The 18,613-nt window shown below is 48.3% G+C and overlaps 1 protein-coding gene across 4 annotated transcripts in view; it reads right to left on the reverse strand.

Moving 5' to 3' along the window:
* RNF216 (ring finger protein 216) overlaps positions 1-18,613 on the reverse strand; it is a 62,858-nt gene that overhangs the window by 40,520 nt on the left and 3,725 nt on the right. For 2 of the 4 annotated variants that reach the window (XM_042864302.1, XM_042864300.1), the window contains exons 3-15: positions 17,675-17,777; positions 14,098-14,226; positions 12,903-13,036; positions 11,126-11,980; positions 9,753-9,829; positions 6,137-6,251; positions 5,350-5,514; positions 4,178-4,292; positions 3,760-3,899; positions 3,022-3,072; positions 1,856-1,993; positions 704-852; positions 195-273 (exon numbers count right to left, since the gene is read on the reverse strand). In XM_042864302.1, the coding sequence (XP_042720236.1) occupies positions 195-273; positions 704-852; positions 1,856-1,993; positions 3,022-3,072; positions 3,760-3,899; positions 4,178-4,292; positions 5,350-5,514; positions 6,137-6,251; positions 9,753-9,829; positions 11,126-11,980; positions 12,903-13,036; positions 14,098-14,164 (2,085 nt within the window). In that variant the 5' untranslated portion in view covers positions 14,165-14,226; positions 17,675-17,777. The remainder of the gene's footprint in view (positions 1-194; positions 274-703; positions 853-1,855; positions 1,994-3,021; positions 3,073-3,759; positions 3,900-4,177; positions 4,293-5,349; positions 5,515-6,136; positions 6,252-9,752; positions 9,830-11,125; positions 11,981-12,902; positions 13,037-14,097; positions 14,227-17,674; positions 17,778-18,613) is intronic. The other 2 variants (XM_042864301.1, XM_042864303.1) reach the window with 2 other exon arrangements.

Raw genomic sequence — 18,613 nt, forward strand, 5'->3', positions numbered from 1 at the left:
GTCTGTATCAACAGTACCCTGAATTCATCTCTCCAGACACACAGAACATCAGCAGGATCCAACAAATACCTTGACTGCTGCTCCATGCAGCCACACGAGACCATCAGCTCAGCTGAGGCTGCAAAGCGTGAGCTGTGCTCAGCTCTGCACCAAGCACTCCAGAAGAGACCCAGTGGCAAATGTCACTCAGTTACCTTTCTGCAGCGGGGATTAGGGCAGCTGAACCTCTTCACATCGCTGTCCAGTAGAGCTGGGAAGTTACAGAAGGGACACCTGCAGCCCAAAATAAGAGGCTATTAATGCACGGTGCCAACAGTGGATTTAGTCAAAAAGCTCTGTGGTGCTTAACAGTGCTGCCAAGCAAATGCCTGCTGCAAGGATATGCTGACTGCTGTCCTTTTCCTCATATTTCTTCGATCACTTCCCTGTTTGCAATCAAAATGTCATATGCTCAGCACTACTTTAGACTGTATGATATAGAGGATCAGCAAAGAGTTTGCAAGCGAGTCTTAAGGGAGACAGCTGTATTGAGCTTTAATCTGCTCCCAGCCAAAGGCAGGCCAACCTGAGTAAAAACAGCCTGGCAGGCAGGAGCCTGAAATAGCAATGCAGCTCCGTCCCATAGCTGACACACATTTAGGGGCTTGGGGAACTCTTTTTTAACACCAGTTTGATCAGTCTGCACCTTGCACTGGGCACTGACCTGACAAGCTCATCTGCACAGGCAGCAGCCACCTCCTCCTCGGCTTTCCGCTCGTAGTATTTACACAGGATGGTTTCTGGAAGCACCTTCTCCAGCTCGCTGGTGGGGAACGAACACGTGCAACTGCCTTCCATGCAGCTGAGCTCTGACTGCGGGCGGAAAAGAGCTCAGTCTCAGTATGATGCTAGTGTCAAACCAGTCAGTGCTTGGAACATCCCACGTAAACCAGAGCAGAGCCGTGCTTAGAGATAAACACATAATCAGCAAGCGACTGCCAGAAAGCAAGCTTACTATGGCAAGAACGTGGCTGGTTCATCAAATGGATCAGAACTCAAAACATGTATTGGACACGAAGATGCTGGCTGATAGGTTGGGTCACAGTCCACAAGCACCAAATCCACCGTGACCTCAAGGCAGCCCGTTATTTCTGCACGTGTTTGTGACCAACGTGTTACATTCTTGGCAATACAGTCATAGAAAATACAGCTATGTTCACATGTAACAGAGATCCCAGAGTACCAAAGTACCCTGCAGTCCAATTATTATACCCAGCACAGTGTACACTTCAGAGCAGGTAATAATTCACATACAGCTCAGCTAGGCATCAGGATACTGCTAACTGCTCCCTTACCAACTCTGGATCAACTCTGGCAACTGTCCCAGGAACAGCAGCATTTGTGGCACTGTTGTTGGTAGCACCATTGAGGAAACAGCCCTCAAAATAAGCTGGGGTCACAAGGAAGTGATGAAGGACAAGTATTTTTAGCTAGGAAGGGACTGGCCAAGTCAGAGATGACACCACATCATGCAGATACCACTGGTTCATTAAGTAGGGAATCAGAACCAGATGAGTTCAAGTTATTGTTACTATGAATGCTGTAGAAAGTTCTCCTAACGATCCATTTCAATTTGTTCAGCACGAAGCACACAAGATGGAGGTCAACAAACTAAAACCTTACAACCCAAACCCCATTGGAAAGTTGCTAATGGTGAGGTTGACTCATTGGATTGGCATTTCAAGACAGTTCTGATCAAATACTTCTCAGGGAGCGTGGCTACATCTGGTTTAAGCTACAAAACTATGCAAACAGCAACGTGATCACCAAACAGCAATTTATCCATTTTCCCTTTGTCCAGTTGGGAAATTCTTACCTTCCCAGAGCCAAAGACTGCCTCCTGAGCATATTTAATTAGGCACTCCTTGCAGAACAAGTGACCATCTGCACACTGAGTTAGCTCTTCAAAAGCAAACTCCCCATAACAACAGCGGCACTCTATCATCTGACCATCCTGCAACACAACAGAAGTATTAGCAACAGCAAGAAATAAATAGGAATCAATAGCTATAGCAACATACCAACACAGTGCTGCAAGTAAACACCCCGTGACATGAGTACGTACAACTGCAAGCTACAAGCAGGGACAACATTAATTATGAGGAGGAGCCACAGTTGCACACCATTCCATCAGATATCCTGCTCAGCGGTCAGAATCCACTAAGCAAAACCAGAAACTCAGTTTTAAGTAACTTAATACCCACACGTCCGGTTTGGCAGATTCCAAACAGCCAAAGAACACATGGTGTTTTAGTAATTCTGAGCCCACAGGCGTACAAGCATCTTGAGCTGGGGAAGCTGTGATTGCAGAGAAGCAACAGAGCACACGCCATTCGCATGGGGAAAAGCAAGCTTCAAATCTGCTGCCCTCTAAAGGAACAGCCACCCAGCTGCCTGCAGTTACCCTGCCTCGGCCTCCTCACCACAGCTGTGATCGTGTGCCCACTTATTCAAACCTCCAGTACCTTCTGTGAAGTCTGAAGAGAAGCAGCAATTGCGAAAGAAAAAGCAATCCAAAGCAACTGAACCTATCTCAAACTTTTCTCCATCCAAAAGGAGAAGCCCCATTTTCAGGTTTTTGAAGAGCCCGTGCTGCAGAGGAGAAAGGCCTTCCTGCTGGCAGAGCTCCAAGAACAACAGCAAATCTGCTTCGAAGTCTCAAACAGCCTAACATCAGTAGCAAGAGCGAGCCTGGTGCGATTCCATTGCAGTGTTTGTTCTGGCCAGTAAAGATACAAGCAGTAGCTGACTGAATTACTGCAGATCATTATGTGCATCAATACTGTCTTGCTGGACTCAGCTCATCTACCTCATCCAAAAGCCAGCCAACACACACTGTGCAGGTTTTGCCAGCTCAGCAAAAGCAGCACAGTGCAAATGCAGTAGTTCTCCCCTCCAGAAGCCAGGAAATTCTGAAGTGCTATGTGCAGAACAGCACCTATGTGTGAGCTGACCTCAAGGGATCACGTTAGATATACTGACCTTCTGATACTGTTCCTCATTCATCTGCAGAGCAAGGAGAAAGTCTGCATGCTGTAAAAGAGACGTGCATCTTTATTTACAGAATAGATAAAGCAGTTTTCCAGCCTCTACACCCATTTACATTATCTCAAGATTTACAGCCCACCACAAAAGGCACACTGTCTGCTCACAACATCACTCAGCCCATCCCTCCAGTCCATTAAGATATTTATGATTCAGCTAAAACAGACAGGGGGAAGGCAAAGGCAAAGGCAGCAAGAACAAAGAACCAAATTCTACATTATGAAGGGCTGCCCCTTCATGTCCCTACGGGCAGAGATCAACTCGATGGGCCTCTCCAGCAGAAGCCCCAAGGAACATTATCATTGCTTTTAAAAGGAGGCACAAACCATCTGCTTAGGAGAAGCTGATCTTTAAGAAGCTACTTCAGAAAGGACCGTATGTGCAGAAAGGTGAATTCTCTCTGGAAGACAACACAGCAGCAGGTGTTGCAGGGTTCTGCTTTGAAAGACACAGACCTCAGCAAGGGAGGAGATGTTCTGGAGCCTGGAGTGCCAAGCTCTGCAAGGCAGTGAACGAGCAGACTGCCTCGGGCCTGGCAGCAGAGAGGTCAGTGTAGTGAGTTACTCAAAGTTCTGTTCAGTGTTTGAGTTTCAGTAAGAGGCAGATCTCCACGTTCAGGGCAAAGAGCTCTGCAGCCATCTGCACCACCAAGCCAAAGCAGTTCCTACCACTCACCTCTGCCATCTCTTTAACTTTTTGCTCATAGAATTCCTGCTCCAGTAGCACTGGAGGGAGAAGTGAGAGCCTGTCATAGGACCTCCAGTGCCGCCTCTTGTTCTCCAGAAAGAACATCCGCTTCTCAATCTTCACATCACCTAAACCAGAGTTACAGACACCATGAAGCAGGACAGAGCAGCAAGAACAAAGCTCAAATCCTTCCTCCTCTACACACCTCCAGCTACACAACTTCAAAACCTCACTGTACCAAGCAGATGTGCTAACGAAGAACATTCCAAAACAGGTAGCAGACAGTGACAGAAACACTGCTGTTTTGGGAACATATCCCCTTTCAAGGATGGTGCTTTCTAGTGTAAGCCAGTTCTGCTTACCATAGTCATGCAGAGGGGCACAATACACACTGCTTGTTATTTACCTTGCTCGAATTTGAAATCTATATATGAATACTGATTCATTTCTTTTCTCCTTTTTCGTTTCCCACTGGTTTCTGGAGACAGCTCCTGCCATTTTTTGATGGCATCTGAAAAGGCCTGAAAACAAAACAAAAAACAACATGCAGATTTAAGTCCCTTCTGTTCTCCAGGAGAAAGCAGCAGCACACAGCTCAAATCAAAGCACCGTACAAACAGTGCACAGGACTGAACTAAAACAGGAAAGCCAGGCAACACAGAGGCACGCACATCTCTTCCCTTTGTCCACTTTGCTGCTTTATGTACTCATAAAGCAATCGTTCCATTACAACAACGTAGCCATCAGGCAGAGCTGAATGGAAGCTTGCACTGCCTCAGCTATTAACACTAATACAGCTGCTGTCCACACTGACGCAGAGCTGATCTTTTTTTCTTTAAATTGAATTCCTCTTCTGAAGGTCTACAGTTAGAACCTGGTTTTGTTCAATTCAAGCACTCAGCGCTCAATCAAATGAAGAGGAACAGTGCTTTTAGCTGCAGTCAAGTACTGACAGAGTAGAGAGAGAAGCTCAAGCAAGAGAAGCATATCAAAAACACATCCAGTCACAAGCTTGCAGCTGTATTCACATTTAGCCTGGTGATACTCCAGAACAAATTTCTTTGCAGTTCCATTACTGTGAAAACTTCTTCAAAGAATTTAATGATTCATTTCGTAAGTCATAATTGTAAGAAATAGGGCAGTGAGGCTTGGCCTTCTCCTCAGTTACATGCTGTCACTTACAAACTAGTAACAGCAGTTGAGTTAAATGTTCTAAGACTTGGCTAAATGTCTTGGTTTTATTGGCAATTACACCCCACTTCCGCAAAGTACAGGAGTACCTTTGAGTTTAATGCATCACTTATCATAAACTAGCCACCGTTTCATCAATTATTCTGTCACAGAAAAGTAAAAGCTTCCTGCAGCATTCTATCTGGCTGATGAGTTTTGCAAGAGTCTACTAAGCAAAGACTTCTTGAAAGGAAAGGAGGATGATTAAAACAAAAAACCCACAGAGAAACCCCACGTAACCACACATCCAGAGGAGCAAGTGGCACAGTAAGGCTGAAAGACATCACACTGCTCCCCACAGGCAGCACAGGTAACCCTGGGAAAGACAACAGACTCGAACAGGACAACCTTTCGTGTGATTGCATAGTGTCCCTTGAGCTCATGTAGTGCCCACTTAATGTCCTGGCTGCTCAGCATCTTGAAGTCTGCCATGAGAAGGTCAGCTGCCTGAATAAAGCACCGCTGATCGAGCGGGGCAAGCTTGGAGAAGTCAAAGTAGTCCACTTTAGGCACCTGAGAAGGAAATGCAAAAGATGAGAGAGGATATAAAAAGACTTGCTACACATACACACACATCTCAAGTACTCTCGCAGGATAGGAGCCTTCTGCAGGACCTCCCCAAACTGTGGCACCCTGTTCTGAGCACACACCTAAGCAGCAGCTGGGAGGACAACGTGGATGTGAAGGTGCACACTGTGCTCCTGGCAGGACACAAGACAAGCAGCTTAAAGCTACTGTGTGCATCAAGTAGGGAGACTTGCACTTAAGAGGCTGAAAAGCAATGTGCCAAGGTCACACAAAACAGTCCTCAGGCCAAAGCACTTCATGTGACAGAATGACCAAGAATTCCTACAATAGATGTCACAGCAGGTGGCTGACAGGCAGGCAAGCCCGAGGGGCCTGCTGAGGGCACAAAGCAGACAAGAGGCAGCTGTGCAACAGCAAAACAAGAGTCTTGAAGTCATCTTGCAAGCAACTATTGCTATTAACCACCACCTGAATTGCACCTAGAGGCCTCCTAACAAAGCATGGCTCAACAAGGAGCTCTGCAAGTAAACACAGAACCACACGCCCCACGCTCACTTCATGTTGGACAGGCTGGAGGTGTGCTGTAGATGAGGGTATTCTCACTTGCCTTTGTCTCATCTTGGCTGGCAAGCAGGCTGCTGGTGGGATTTAAAACCATCCTGCCTTCCTTCTTTGGGTAATCTGGGTTTTCCAGAAGGAAGTTACAAAGTCTGGAAAGAAAACTATAGTTAGTTCAGGTTTGGGGAGCTCAGGCTCATTCCTCACTGGTACAATTGTTAGCATCCTCTAACAGAGGATGGGCAGGCAAGCCACAGCCTGCCCTGTGAGAACCCAGAGAGGCCTCAGGCTGGAACAGATTGAAAATAAATGACTGAAGATTAAGCAAAGAATTATCAGTTGCATGAGTGCAGAAGGGAAAGCAAATAGAATGTCTTTCAGCAATTCCATGTGCCTACGTGGAGCTCATACAGGTCAGCTACTCATCAACATAAAGCTCCACGCAGGGGGAAAATCAGGCTTGCCTCCCACCCACAGGCACACATGTGAGCAACACCTCCTTGGGCTACGTGACTCCATCCTGCACCACTGCAAGTGGAGGAGTGCTCATGTTCTGCTGGGAGGAAACACTGTGAAGACTGCACAAAAAGGAACAACTGCAGCACAGCAGCATTAACTGAGACAGCTGACATCCACCACGCCACACACAGCTATGGAAAAACAAGCACACAAATCCCTGTAACAACTGCAATAGGCTGAGGTCTTCCTGGTCAGAAGATTACTGAATCAAATTTTAATGAAAGCCTCCGGTCTTTAACTACTTTCCCATAAGGGCAAAGGCAGAAACATGCTTAAAATTGTTTGCATCAGACACGTACTGCAAACACAGCTCTCATTGTCACGGAGCCTGAAATCACAGCGGCACTGTCCAAGTGACACTGCAAACTGCTATAAGAGGGAGCAGCATTCAGAAAATGATCCCTAAAAATAGCTGGCAAATGACATCCCAGACAAACTGCTGCGTGCCCGAGGTCCTGCTGCAAACAATTGTAACTCTGTCAGGCCAATTTAGATGAACTGAGCATTTCAGCTCCGGAAACCCTCCAGCAAGTGGTTTTGGAATACCCCACTGCTGAGATCCACACCCACTGCAGAGTGAGGTCCCACTCACAGGAGTGAGGGGCTCTCAGCCTCTCCTGCTTGTCCTCAGCCCCTCTTGGCTGGGCCAAGGAACTCACCCTGGTCCTCAGTTTCCCCCGCTGCAGAACAACATCATTCTGGAAAGAGCTATGAGGAGCAATTAACATTCATAAAACTGTTTGAATAAGAAGGTGCTAGGTTGCAGCAAAGACAAAACTGCTGCTAATTTGCATTCCCAATGTCAGAAATAGTCCCTAATTAAGAAATCTGAACCAGAATCCAGAGTTAACCCGCCATCGAGGCACCATTTCTTCAGCCCTGTGTTCGCATTCAAAGCAGAGGCATTGCTTTCTGTTCAACCAGGTATTGACATCTCCAGCCAGGAGCCCCTGACCAAGCTGAAGGCTTCTGCACACAAAAGCTGAATGGACGACACCCAGCTGGGAGCAGCTCTCACATCTTCCACATCAGCTGGAAGTTTGAAGACCATCCTATTGGAAAACAACACAACATCCTGACGCTGAAGAAGTTTAATAGCTTCCATCTCCCTGCTTTTGTAAAAGATAACTGTTCTAATCCAGTGAAACAAAGCACAAGGAGCTCAAACGCGAGGGCCTCAGCTGCAGCACGGTGCATTTGAGCTCTCCTGCCTTTTGGTGCTTGAGATTTTCAAAGATGTTAACCCTCAGCATCCGACAATGAGTTAAGTGGGTCCCAGCACACACACACACACACTCGTGGCACTGCTCTGTAATATCTGCACCCCAGGACACAGAGCCAGCTAAAAGCCTCATCTCTGGCCAAACCCAGCCACCCCCAGTTATTATATACCTCGAGCCTGATTCAGCTTGACACGCCGTGGAGATCAAAGAGCCCCTGCCAGCAAGGCTGCCCAGTGCCACGACCCATTTGTTCCGATACAAAAGACACGGTGACAATTCAAAAGACAGTTTGGTTAAAGGAATAAAAATATGGGGAAGAAATCTTTATCATCCAGTAAGTCCGCCACGCGCCGCTGAGCAGACACTGTGGGCAGCCTGCAGGGCAGCCTGTAAGCACCTTTTCATCTCCCTGGTTCTGCAGCACACAATAGCAGAGAAGACATTCCGGGAGCAAAAAGGGAAGGAACGCATTAAGACTTACAGAAGCCGGGATTTAATTCCACCAGGCTTCACTAAATCCCTGCAGGATACAAGAACGGCTTTTGCACACAATCCCTGAGAGGGTCCTGCAGCCACACACCTAACTTCAACAGCCCAGGGATGAGTGCTGTGTGCCTCCTGCACTTCCAGCACAGCCACCCACTGCCAAGTGCCCAGCACAGGCACCTGAGAGCTTCTCGTGCTCAGCACGTCTCTGCTGCAGGGAAAGCACTTCCAGAAAAGGAGAAGAGCTGCAGCCTGATCATTTCCTAACCAAGCAGCGTTTCTCCCAAGGCATGATTTCACAACACAGGTAAAGGGATAAGAAATCTAAGCATGATTCCATTAATTGGGCTTAGCTCCTTGCCACTCATTTACATCCAGTAAGCCTCACATACTTGAATACTGCTAACTATGGTTCCGATGCTAAAGGCATCAGATCCACACAAGATAGAGTGAATCCTATGGCAACCAACACTTGCTCTTCATTTTGGTCATGTAATAACTACACTGAAAGTGTTTCAGTGACAGTTACAGAGAGAAGAGTGGGGCCACCCAACGTCAGCCATCATTTACCCCACACTGCCCTTCCCCTGAGCTTCTGGTGCCAACACACACAATCTCTCACTCTTCAGCTGCAAAGCTTTACTCACCAGGGTGGGGAGATGTTGTAACTTATCAACAAGGTAAAGGACTTGTTTTAGTCTTTTGATTCTAGCGTGACTCTCAGAGATACCAAAAACATTTCTTAACAAGGAGCCTGGAGTTGCTGGTACAAGCAGCAGACCTCGGGGTGATTTCTCATTGCTTTTACTTCCCTCCTTGGCTCATATTTCTGCTCAATTTGACCAAAATCTGTCCATCAGCAGAGACCTGGAATAAATCCTACTAGTCCTCAAATGTGTTTATCTGCAAAAGGTGGTTTGAGAGGAACTCAAATGATACCAACTGCTACTCAAGGGGATAAAAACCAACATCATGGCATCAAATGAAGAAGTCCAGACCAGTGTCAGTTTTTATCTGGAAGAAGGCAGGAAGAGGCAGGAAATTAAGTAGGAAATTGATTCATACAATTCAAAATTCACCAACTCACCTCTGAGCTATATTCTACAGAAGCCAACCCCTATTTCTGACACTCACCTCTAACAAGTCTGGTAACAGGAAGAGATGATATGTCATAGCTTTAAATCTTCAAATAACTAGTTAACAGAACATGCAAATTATCTTAAAAAGCAAAGCTGCAGCATGATGCCAGAATCATACAGGCTTTAAGAATAGCTCTATTACACATTTAAAAAAGAAATCCATGCTTTTTGGCACTACCAGCATAGTGCTGACTCCAGCCTGGATACACTCAACAGCATTATTAGCAGGAAGGAAATGGAAGTGTGACTGCAGCCAAGCTGCTTTATGGTGCACCCCAGCTCTCTGATCCATACTTACACATTTAAGTCATAGCAGTCCTTGATGCTGATTAGCTCTTCAATATATTCCTTCCTCACATCTGGAAATCTCGCTTCCTACAGTAGGAAAAGCTAAGGGTTATACAGGTATTGGAGGAGCTGCATAGCACAACCTTGCAACAGCACCAGAGGCAGAGATAAATGCATGGGTAGTTATCTAGCATGCTCCCGAAACGAGGGCTAAAATGGGATCCAAGAGACTGATTATATTCATACAGCCTGGATACTGCAAGCTGCTGGCTCTCCTGGCTCCACAGGAGAACTAATAGCTCTTTTTTATGTGAGCACAGGTAGTGGTGTGAGTGGCTGTGAGTGCCTGGCCTTACGAGTGCGCAGGGTGGATGGAAAGAGGAGAGGCACACGGGTACAAACTACAACATGAGCAAAGTTAACACATACCCCCCAGATGGAAGATAAGGGGTTCTGACCTTGTGTGCTGGAACACATTCCAAAGCAAGAGGGAAATGAAACCACACACAGACTCCCGACGAGAGCAGAGCAGACAACAAACCTTTACTGGCATCATGTAGCCAAGAGCCCTTTAGTGCTCTCTCATTGGGTTTCCACATGGTACTGCAATTGGTTGCACCAGAGGGTACTTGGCTTTGCAAAACTGAACTGGTCAGGGTTGTGAAGCAACCTGATCAGTGTAACTGTAACAAGTATGTACTCATCCTTCTCTTAGAGCAGGTCAGCAGTCACCAAGGTCTTACTCTGAAAAGTGAGTGCTGATAGCGTGCTACTTGGAGAGTAACAGTATTTTCTCAGTCTTGGTTTCCCCAGACGAAATTAACATACAGTAAGATGCAACAGAGTCGTAAAAGATAAGAAATAAAAAACATTAAAAAAAATAATCCATAAAGTATCAAAAGAGAGCCTTTCTGCCTAGCAGGCAGTGCAATGACTGTATGCCAGAGGAGAGGGGAACCACCAGATGCAAAGCATCACCAAGCACTGTTTCCTGCTGTTTTTGTAATGCTCACCGTGCTGCCCAAGCTAAACATACCACAGGGATAGAGAGTGGCCCTGTGTCACTTTGCCTCACTGCACCCCAACGCACTCCATGCAGTTCTGCTCCATTTTCCTGGCCAACCAACAGCCCACCCCAAAGCAAACACCATCGGGATTCACATCCATTCATCACTGCTGCCGCAGCAATGGGGTTAATCTCTTTAAACCAAAGTTTTCCAAGACTGCTCACTGCACACTCACATTGCGTGTCGCTGAGCCTCAGCCAGAGCGAGGAGGACCTGCAGCTGAAGTAAGCAGGAGTCGTGCTTTGAGCACACGCAACGCCGCACGCCTTGACAAAACCATCTGAAAGCAACACGAATGCAAAATGGAACGACTTACTGTCTCTCTGATGAGCAGGGCAGTGAAGTCCTGGTCCTCCTGCCCCGCAGCCCCTTGTTCTGGCACGCTGCTGGACCCGAGTTCATGCGAGCCCTGCGCTGGGAAGGCAGGGCCGGGCTGCTCGTTGTCTGTTGCCTGCTGTCCCCTGGTCTCCTCTGGTGGATGTGCCGGCTGTGGTGAAGCAGGACCCGGAATGCCATCCTGCTGTGGCTCCGGTCTGGGAAAGGCCGGCCCTGGAGCCTCCTCTCCATAGGCCCTCAGAGATGCTGAGCCTGCCTCGGGCTGCCCCTGCTGTGGAGCACAGCCATTGAGCACAGCGCGCGGCTCCGTGTCCAGAGGCTGCAGGCAGGGGGGACCCGGCGGGCTGCTGTCCTGGATCTCCTGCTCTGTGGTGGTTGCAGCAGCTGTTCCATCGATGCTCTGCGAGAGCTCTGCCTTTAAGTCCTCCCCTTGCCAGCCCTGGGCTTCCACCTTTTCCCTTTGCGGTGGTGGAAACTCTGCTTTCCCCAGACTAACAAATTCCCTGTTAACAAGCTGCGGACTCGTTATTACTGCTGGAAACAAACTCAGGCCAGGCTCAGGGTCGCTCGTAAGTTCAGACCTGGGGCCATTCAGCTCAGGTGGCCCCGGCTGCTGCAAGGCAAAGTTCACACTCTCCTCCTTGCTTGGTCCAGCACTGCTCAGCGCCCCGTGGTCTTTCTGGCACAGCAGAGCTGAGATGTCATCCTGCACACACACGCTCCCCAAAGGCCCTACAGCATTTTTAGATCCTCCTTCTCCCACAGCGTTTGCACCCTGCCACCGAGCAGCAGGTCTGATGACGTTGGGACGCACGAACTGCTGATGCTTGGAGGTCTAAAACGAAGACAGAGGAGAATAAGTAGAAGTTCTTCTCTACTCATCGGAATCCTTGTTCCAAATGATCTTTTGCATCTCTCCAGATTTCTGACAGGAAACTGATGAAAAGGCAGTTAAGCAGCGAGTGTAATAAAGCATAAAACTACCACCCAGATATCTTTGTTTCACTGCACTCTATGGTCTGCCCCCAGGTGCTAAGAGCGCACTAGTTATAAGAGAATACTCAGCAGAACTGGAGATACACGGGGCTCTCAGCACTGGAATAACTCCCAGAGCTCACTCCAATCCTCACTTCATTCCCAGATGGTCTGAGAAGTAAAAGCAAACTGATGGCGTTTGCACCTCAGCAAATCGTTTGTACAGGCAGCAGGAACCGAAGCTCAAAACGTTCATCTCTGGCCTAGCTCCTGCCTCTGGCAAGACTGCTGAATACAAGTAGAGTTTGAAGATTTGTTTGAAGATTCTTTGCCACTGTTTTCAAGTAAGAAACAGAAAAGTGTCTTTGCAACCCACTTCCTCAATGCCTCTGGTTACCCTAACAGAAAATTGGGATGTGCTCTGAACTGCACAGCTGAAGGACACAAGGTTAAGCCAGGTGCAGGTTTTGAACACCTGCATTCTAAGGCACAAATTCACTTCTCCACTTACCTTTCTGGATTAAGGAGGCTCTAGTTTCCAAAAGTTAAGTAGAACTTCAAGTACTATGCTGCTAACAATCTAGTTCTCCTCTCTTGTGCCCAAAACATGATTAAAAACTCAAACCCAGCAAAATGTTCTCATATCAACACTCATTTCAGAGATCCCAATGAAGCCACTTCAGCTAGGCAGGACTCCCACAGGACTACATTAGGTATCTGTACGTGAGTTGGTTATAAAGGCTATGAATCAAGCAGCAACACACACAAAAATGACAAATTACCTCTGCCAAGATGACCACATCTTCATCATCATCATCATCCCGCTGCTGCTCTGCTGGTGTTTCCTGCAAAGGTAATTCTTCATCCGAGGAATCTGATATTGTGATAAGACCTTCATCCCTGCGGTTTACTCGGTCTGTAGCAAGGTAAGTCATGTTAGCTGCTTGCAAATTACCAAGACATCTGCAAAAGCAATCCTCACATTTGCTTTGCAGCAACAAGAAAAAAACACTTTGAGGTCACAGCCACTCCTATGATCCCCAGAGCAAAGCCTTGCAAAAAAACCGTAGGTCAAGAGATCACACTGCCATATGCCTGAAACGCTTCTGTGCAGAGATTCTTCCATCCTAAGCATTAGCATGAGTCAAGCTGCTGCAAAAACTGTCCCCAGTAATTCATGTACAGAGTAATTTTTAGAGAGATACCCTGAACTCTCAGTATCTCGGGCACCACACGTTTTCTTTTATTAATGTGCAGTACATTCTAGAGGACAGATAACGTTCCGTGTGCAATGTGACATCTTCTCAAAGAGTGACTTTGTGGGAGCACCGTATGAGAGCCTGAGATAGGGCTCCTGCTTGAGAGTGCAGATGATATCCTGCTATTAGATGACAGTCCTCAAGGTTTGTCACAAGTGTAAAGGTGCTACTGAGCAAAGCTGCTGGAACCAGGGAGGGAAGCACCAGCCAGAAGCAAAGGGTTTCTGCAGTGCCTGAGCAGCACGCACCCACGCTTTCCCTATGACTTGACACAACGCTTTGGTTTACACTTCTGAAACTCTGCAGGAAATCAATAAAGAACCACCTCACCTTTCAGCCATACCGAGAAAGAGCCGTTCTGAACTGCACTCAAAGTGCTGATCTGAAAGCTCACCTCTTTCCTATCAGATTGTGAAAGGGTGGAACACCACGAGCCCCTCAGATCTGCTGGAGCTCCTCTGCAGAGCCAAGCAGTCAGCACTCTGCCTTAAGGCAGGGCAACACCAGAGAGGCAAGAGCCAAACATGTTGCATGCCAGCATAAATTGAGAGGCTTTGCAACTATCTACAGAAAATTAAATAAAACAGCAGTGTGTCAAGAGGAGACAAATCACTAGCAGTTCTCTATTAACAACACCCCTGCACATTTAATACCTATTATTCCTGCTGCTGGTAAGCAGGGCTGTACAACTGTGACTCCAGGAAGTACCAATGCTCACCTTTCCCTCTGTGGCTATGGAAGCTGCTTAGGTGAACTGCTTCTTCATTCCCAGCTCTCTCTGCCATTTTCAACAGCTGTTCTTAGAAGCATCAAGGCCCACGCATGGCACTCAGGCAAGTGTGAGGAACTAGAAGACAAAAACAGAGGAGAGTAAAGCGTGTTTCAGTTTCAGTTCTGACTTTCAGTACAGCACGGCTGCGGAGCACAACCAGACCCACAGGGGAGGAGAGCATAGAGATGCTCAGAGCTGTGCAGCTGCAGGAGGGCGATGCAGCTCTGCCCAGCCAACACTCAGACCCTCAAAGACTGTTTTCTGTTTCCAAGAAGTCAAAAACTCAGAGCAGTGTTTCTGCCACCACCTGCTGGTAAGAGGAGTGAAAGCTTCGGAGCAGAGCTGTGTGTCCTGGGCTCTGCGGCCTCCACAGCCAGCACCAGTGCAGGGAACAGATCGTGCCACAGCATGAACCCAGGAAATGTGGCCATCAGAGCCCCAGTGGGCATCAGAGCCCCAGCAGATCTGAAAGCTGGGCTGCAAAGAAGGCGAATGCAAAGCGAGGTGCTGCTGGAATGGAGACAACCACCCCAAAGCCTCAGTGCCCTGTGTGAAGGCTGAACTGGGGCTACAGAGCAATCAGGGATGCTCATCTTATGCCATTCAGGCACTGACCCTTGGAAAGAAGCTGCACCCCAAGGGCAGCGTGTGACCAGGCCCAGGGAAGGCAGCACTTACAGGAAACACTGCACCACCATCATCTGCTGTTCTGAAGAACAGCCCTGCCTGCTTTACGACACAGCCCCTCCTCTATTACAATCTGCTGGAGGTTCCAGGACACACCACCTGCTCCCAAACCAGAGAGACACACAAGGGATGTGACTCCTTTCCAGGACAGAGCTTTTGGGACTGAGCTCTGCCAGCCACCCGCTCGCAGCCCAGCGCCATGCAGGGCTCCAGGATGGGATGCATCACTGCAACCTGAACAGCACGTTTCCATTCTGTGCTCTGACAGCCCACTGCTCTCAGCTCCAGTTGTTACAGACTGAAGTTGGAGCAATATTTGGTCACTGGAACACAAAAGGAGGCCTTTGTATTGACAAGTATTCATCTCATTGTTGAAGCATTGAGGAATCTGTATTATTAAATATTTACTGCTGCATACATTGGAAGAAAATGGTGGGTCTGCTCTAAAATCCTTTTGCTGGTACACAAAAGCAGTGTAAATCCCTCCTCATCATTCTGCTTAGCTTCCCCTGCAGGGAGCGGGATTTGCAGCTGGCACAGCATGACAAAACCTGTTCAGATGCACGCTATGAACTTAAACATACGTATTCCCCCCCAGGAACTGTTCATCCCCATTCTGAAAAAACAGGAACACACATCTCCTGCAGAACCAAGACCTTGGGGTTATTTCCACAAGGTTCCTCAGCCTCTGCCTTATGTGCAAGGAGAAGCAAGCCTTGCTCTGAGTGGCACTTTGATGGTCAGAGAGGTGCAGAAGTGCTGCCCCACTCCCACATGCTATCAGTAAGCACGCCTGCTGAAAGCACTGTCCTTTTTAAAAGGTCACATCCACATTATTCCAGTTCCATTTGCCTGGCACTTGTGAATATCTATCACTTTGCCTTGCCACTTTCCCATCCTCAGCCCTCCAAGTGCTTTAGAAAAACAAGATCAATGTTGTTCTCACCACTTACAAGATAGAGAAATGGAAGCACTGAAAGGAGCAGCACAGCCAAGGTCAGCCAGCAGGCGAGAGGCAGCGTCAGGAATAGCACCCAGGCCCCTGCAGCCAGCCAGGCGCAGCCATGCCCACCAGTCCTGCAGGCAGGTCCTGCACAGCACTCCTTGCAGAGCTCACCTCAGCCCCACCACGCTGGGAGCAATGCACTGCACAGGGCAATGCCACTGCTCGAGTCATCACACAGCAAGGGATTGCTCTGAGGCTGGCTGGGAAGGGAAAAGCCACAAATCAGCCCTGCAGCATCCAATGTGCAGACAGAGGCTAGACAGGTGTCTGCTCAGATCTGCTCTGCAGAGCTCAGTGGCACAGATCCTCTCCCCATACAGCACGCAGCATCAGAGCTCAGCTCGTGGGTCGGCCAACACCGACTGCCCTGCGCTGTCCTGGCTCCAGCTGGGGCTGTTATCTTCCTTCCCAGCAGCTCTGTGCTGTGGGCTGAGGCTGAGCACAGAGCTGACAACACCCATATTTTGGCTCTTGCTGCTCAGTGCTTACACAGAGCTGAGGAACCTGGGCACCAGCTGGGCACTGCTCCGCAGGTGGGGGCAGCCACGTTGTGTGCCATTTGTTCTGCACATCCCATCATTATTTTTCTTTCCTTTTTTTGTTCCATTAAACTGTCTTTATCTCAACCCATGCGTTTACCCTTTTTTCCCTTCAATTCTCTCCCCCACCCCAGTGAAGGGGGAGGGAGCAAAGGACTGGGAGGTGCTGAGCTAACCCACTGCCCTTCCCACTTGGCACTCAGACACCGTTCTCCATCGGCAGCTCAGGTTCATCCAGAGAGCAACTGGTTCCTTCAGCATCAAAGAAGAGGTGCAGGAAATGCTCTGTAAAGAAGCTCAGGATCACAGGCTGAGTGCCCCCTGCACATCACCCAAAGGTCCACAGAACAGCACCCACTGGCACGGCCACTTCTGTCCAGTGACACAATCACAACTTTTTCACTTGTATGGCATCAGGCTGCAAAGAAAGTGAGCTAACAAGATCAAAGCCAACCCAGGGGGCTGCCCTATGTAAACAACACAACGAAGGCAAGCAAGGCACATGGAAAGAAGCTATCTCACACCACCTCTGTGACTTTTATGCCTGTTTATAAAGCTACCTACCACAGAGTCCCAGCACAACTATCAGCCTCACAACACAAGGGCAGGATACAAGAGCTATTTTAAAAGGAAGGCCTGACAGCTGAAGGCATGCACACCTCCCAGGCACACACACACAGATGTGCCCTCTCCAAAGGCGCTGCTCCCAGCCACCCCAAGCAGACAGTTCTGCTGCTGGGATGTAAAAGCAGGTCACAGGTGCAGGCTGATTGCTTACACATGAGTCCCCAATCCCACTCAAAATCCCCACAACCACCACGTTTCGTATTTTTAGCCTAACCTAAAAATAGCAGGCAGCAGCACGGTGCATCTATTCCAACTCCCAGCACAGGCAGAAGTTTCTGGCTTGCAGGAATTGGAGCAGAACCCGAGCAGGCTCCCTCCACCTTCTGTTTGTGCTGTAAAAAGCATCTTCAGATGGTGCTGGGATTTAAAGCAACAGTCGAGGGGGATCTCTCCTCCCTGACACAGCGTAGCCTACTTTTTCCCACTTAGAGCGTTTGAAATCTTGAACTCCCACATACCCAAGATGGGAGCAGACACAAAGTGCTCTTTTCTGGCTCTAGCTCAAGGCAGCAGGACGTGCAGGAAGCACTGCAGGGGAGGTTGGAATAGAAACCCCGACCAAATGGAGGGGGGAAAAAAAAAAAAGAGCAACTTGGAAGAGATGTCAGCAGCATTAAGTGTGTTTCAGCCTCTCCCCCCATACAGCAACACCACTGCTGCTCACCTATGTTGACAGAAGAGCATCAATTCCTGCTTTCTGCCTGCAGGCAGCACCGTGGCTTCTGGTCGCCTTCGAGCAAGGTGAGGTTCTGGCTCCTCTCAAGCTGCTAAAACAAAGAGAAGCTGCTTAAATAATGCATGGCTTGTGACAAGCAGCAAACCGAAAAGCTAAAACTCAGCCCTTAAGAAAAAAAAAAACAGCACTGCAAAATAAACTCTTCCTGACCTACTGCTAAGCTTTCAGTGAAACATTTCAAAAGGTTCAATCTGCTGGGAGCTGCTCCTTGTAACAGCTGCCCAGCAGAAGCAGGGAGAGCTTAGCAGTGCTTATCATGCCAAGCAGCCTCATCCCAACTGAAACAAGGCTGGTCAGAAATGCTAAAAGCCTCTGTTTGCTGTGTGTGAGGAAACCACAGACACTGGGTACACCTGGCAAAAGAATGCAGCCAGAGCTGCTCTCATCACTACTGCTTCCCCTGCTTACCAGGCTCCCAGTCAGCCCCAGTCTTGTGGCTGAGCCATTTGGTGAGAGGATCACTCAGGCACAACCCTGGGAAGTGCTCCACTGCCATCAGTTCATCTGTTATCACCAAGTACAAATAGAAAGGAACCTGTCTAGCTTTATTTTATCCACCTACAACAGCAGCAGATTTCCCTGTGGGCTTTCCTAAGGAAGGTGAGCTGGTTTTAAAACAGGTGCTTTTATTTCCCAAGCTGTGACAGCGCACACCTGGCAGCTCCAAGAACTTTGCAATGGCAGCACTTGCATGGAACCAACATCTCAGGCTCACATCTCCCAAGCCATCGCTTTAAAGAACCACATTGTTACGTCTTTATGGTCTGAGAGTGGGGACAGAGCACACAGCACCACATGAACTGCAGCTTTGTCACTTCCAGAACAAGTTTCAATTCTTTCTTTAAGCCTTGACCTCCCACATATGCC

The sequence above is a fragment of the Lagopus leucura genome, unplaced genomic scaffold, assembly GCF_019238085.1.
Source record: "Lagopus leucura isolate 7727_CA_CO unplaced genomic scaffold, USGS_WTPT01 Super-Scaffold_760, whole genome shotgun sequence".
NCBI classification, from domain to species: domain Eukaryota; kingdom Metazoa; phylum Chordata; class Aves; order Galliformes; family Phasianidae; genus Lagopus; species Lagopus leucura.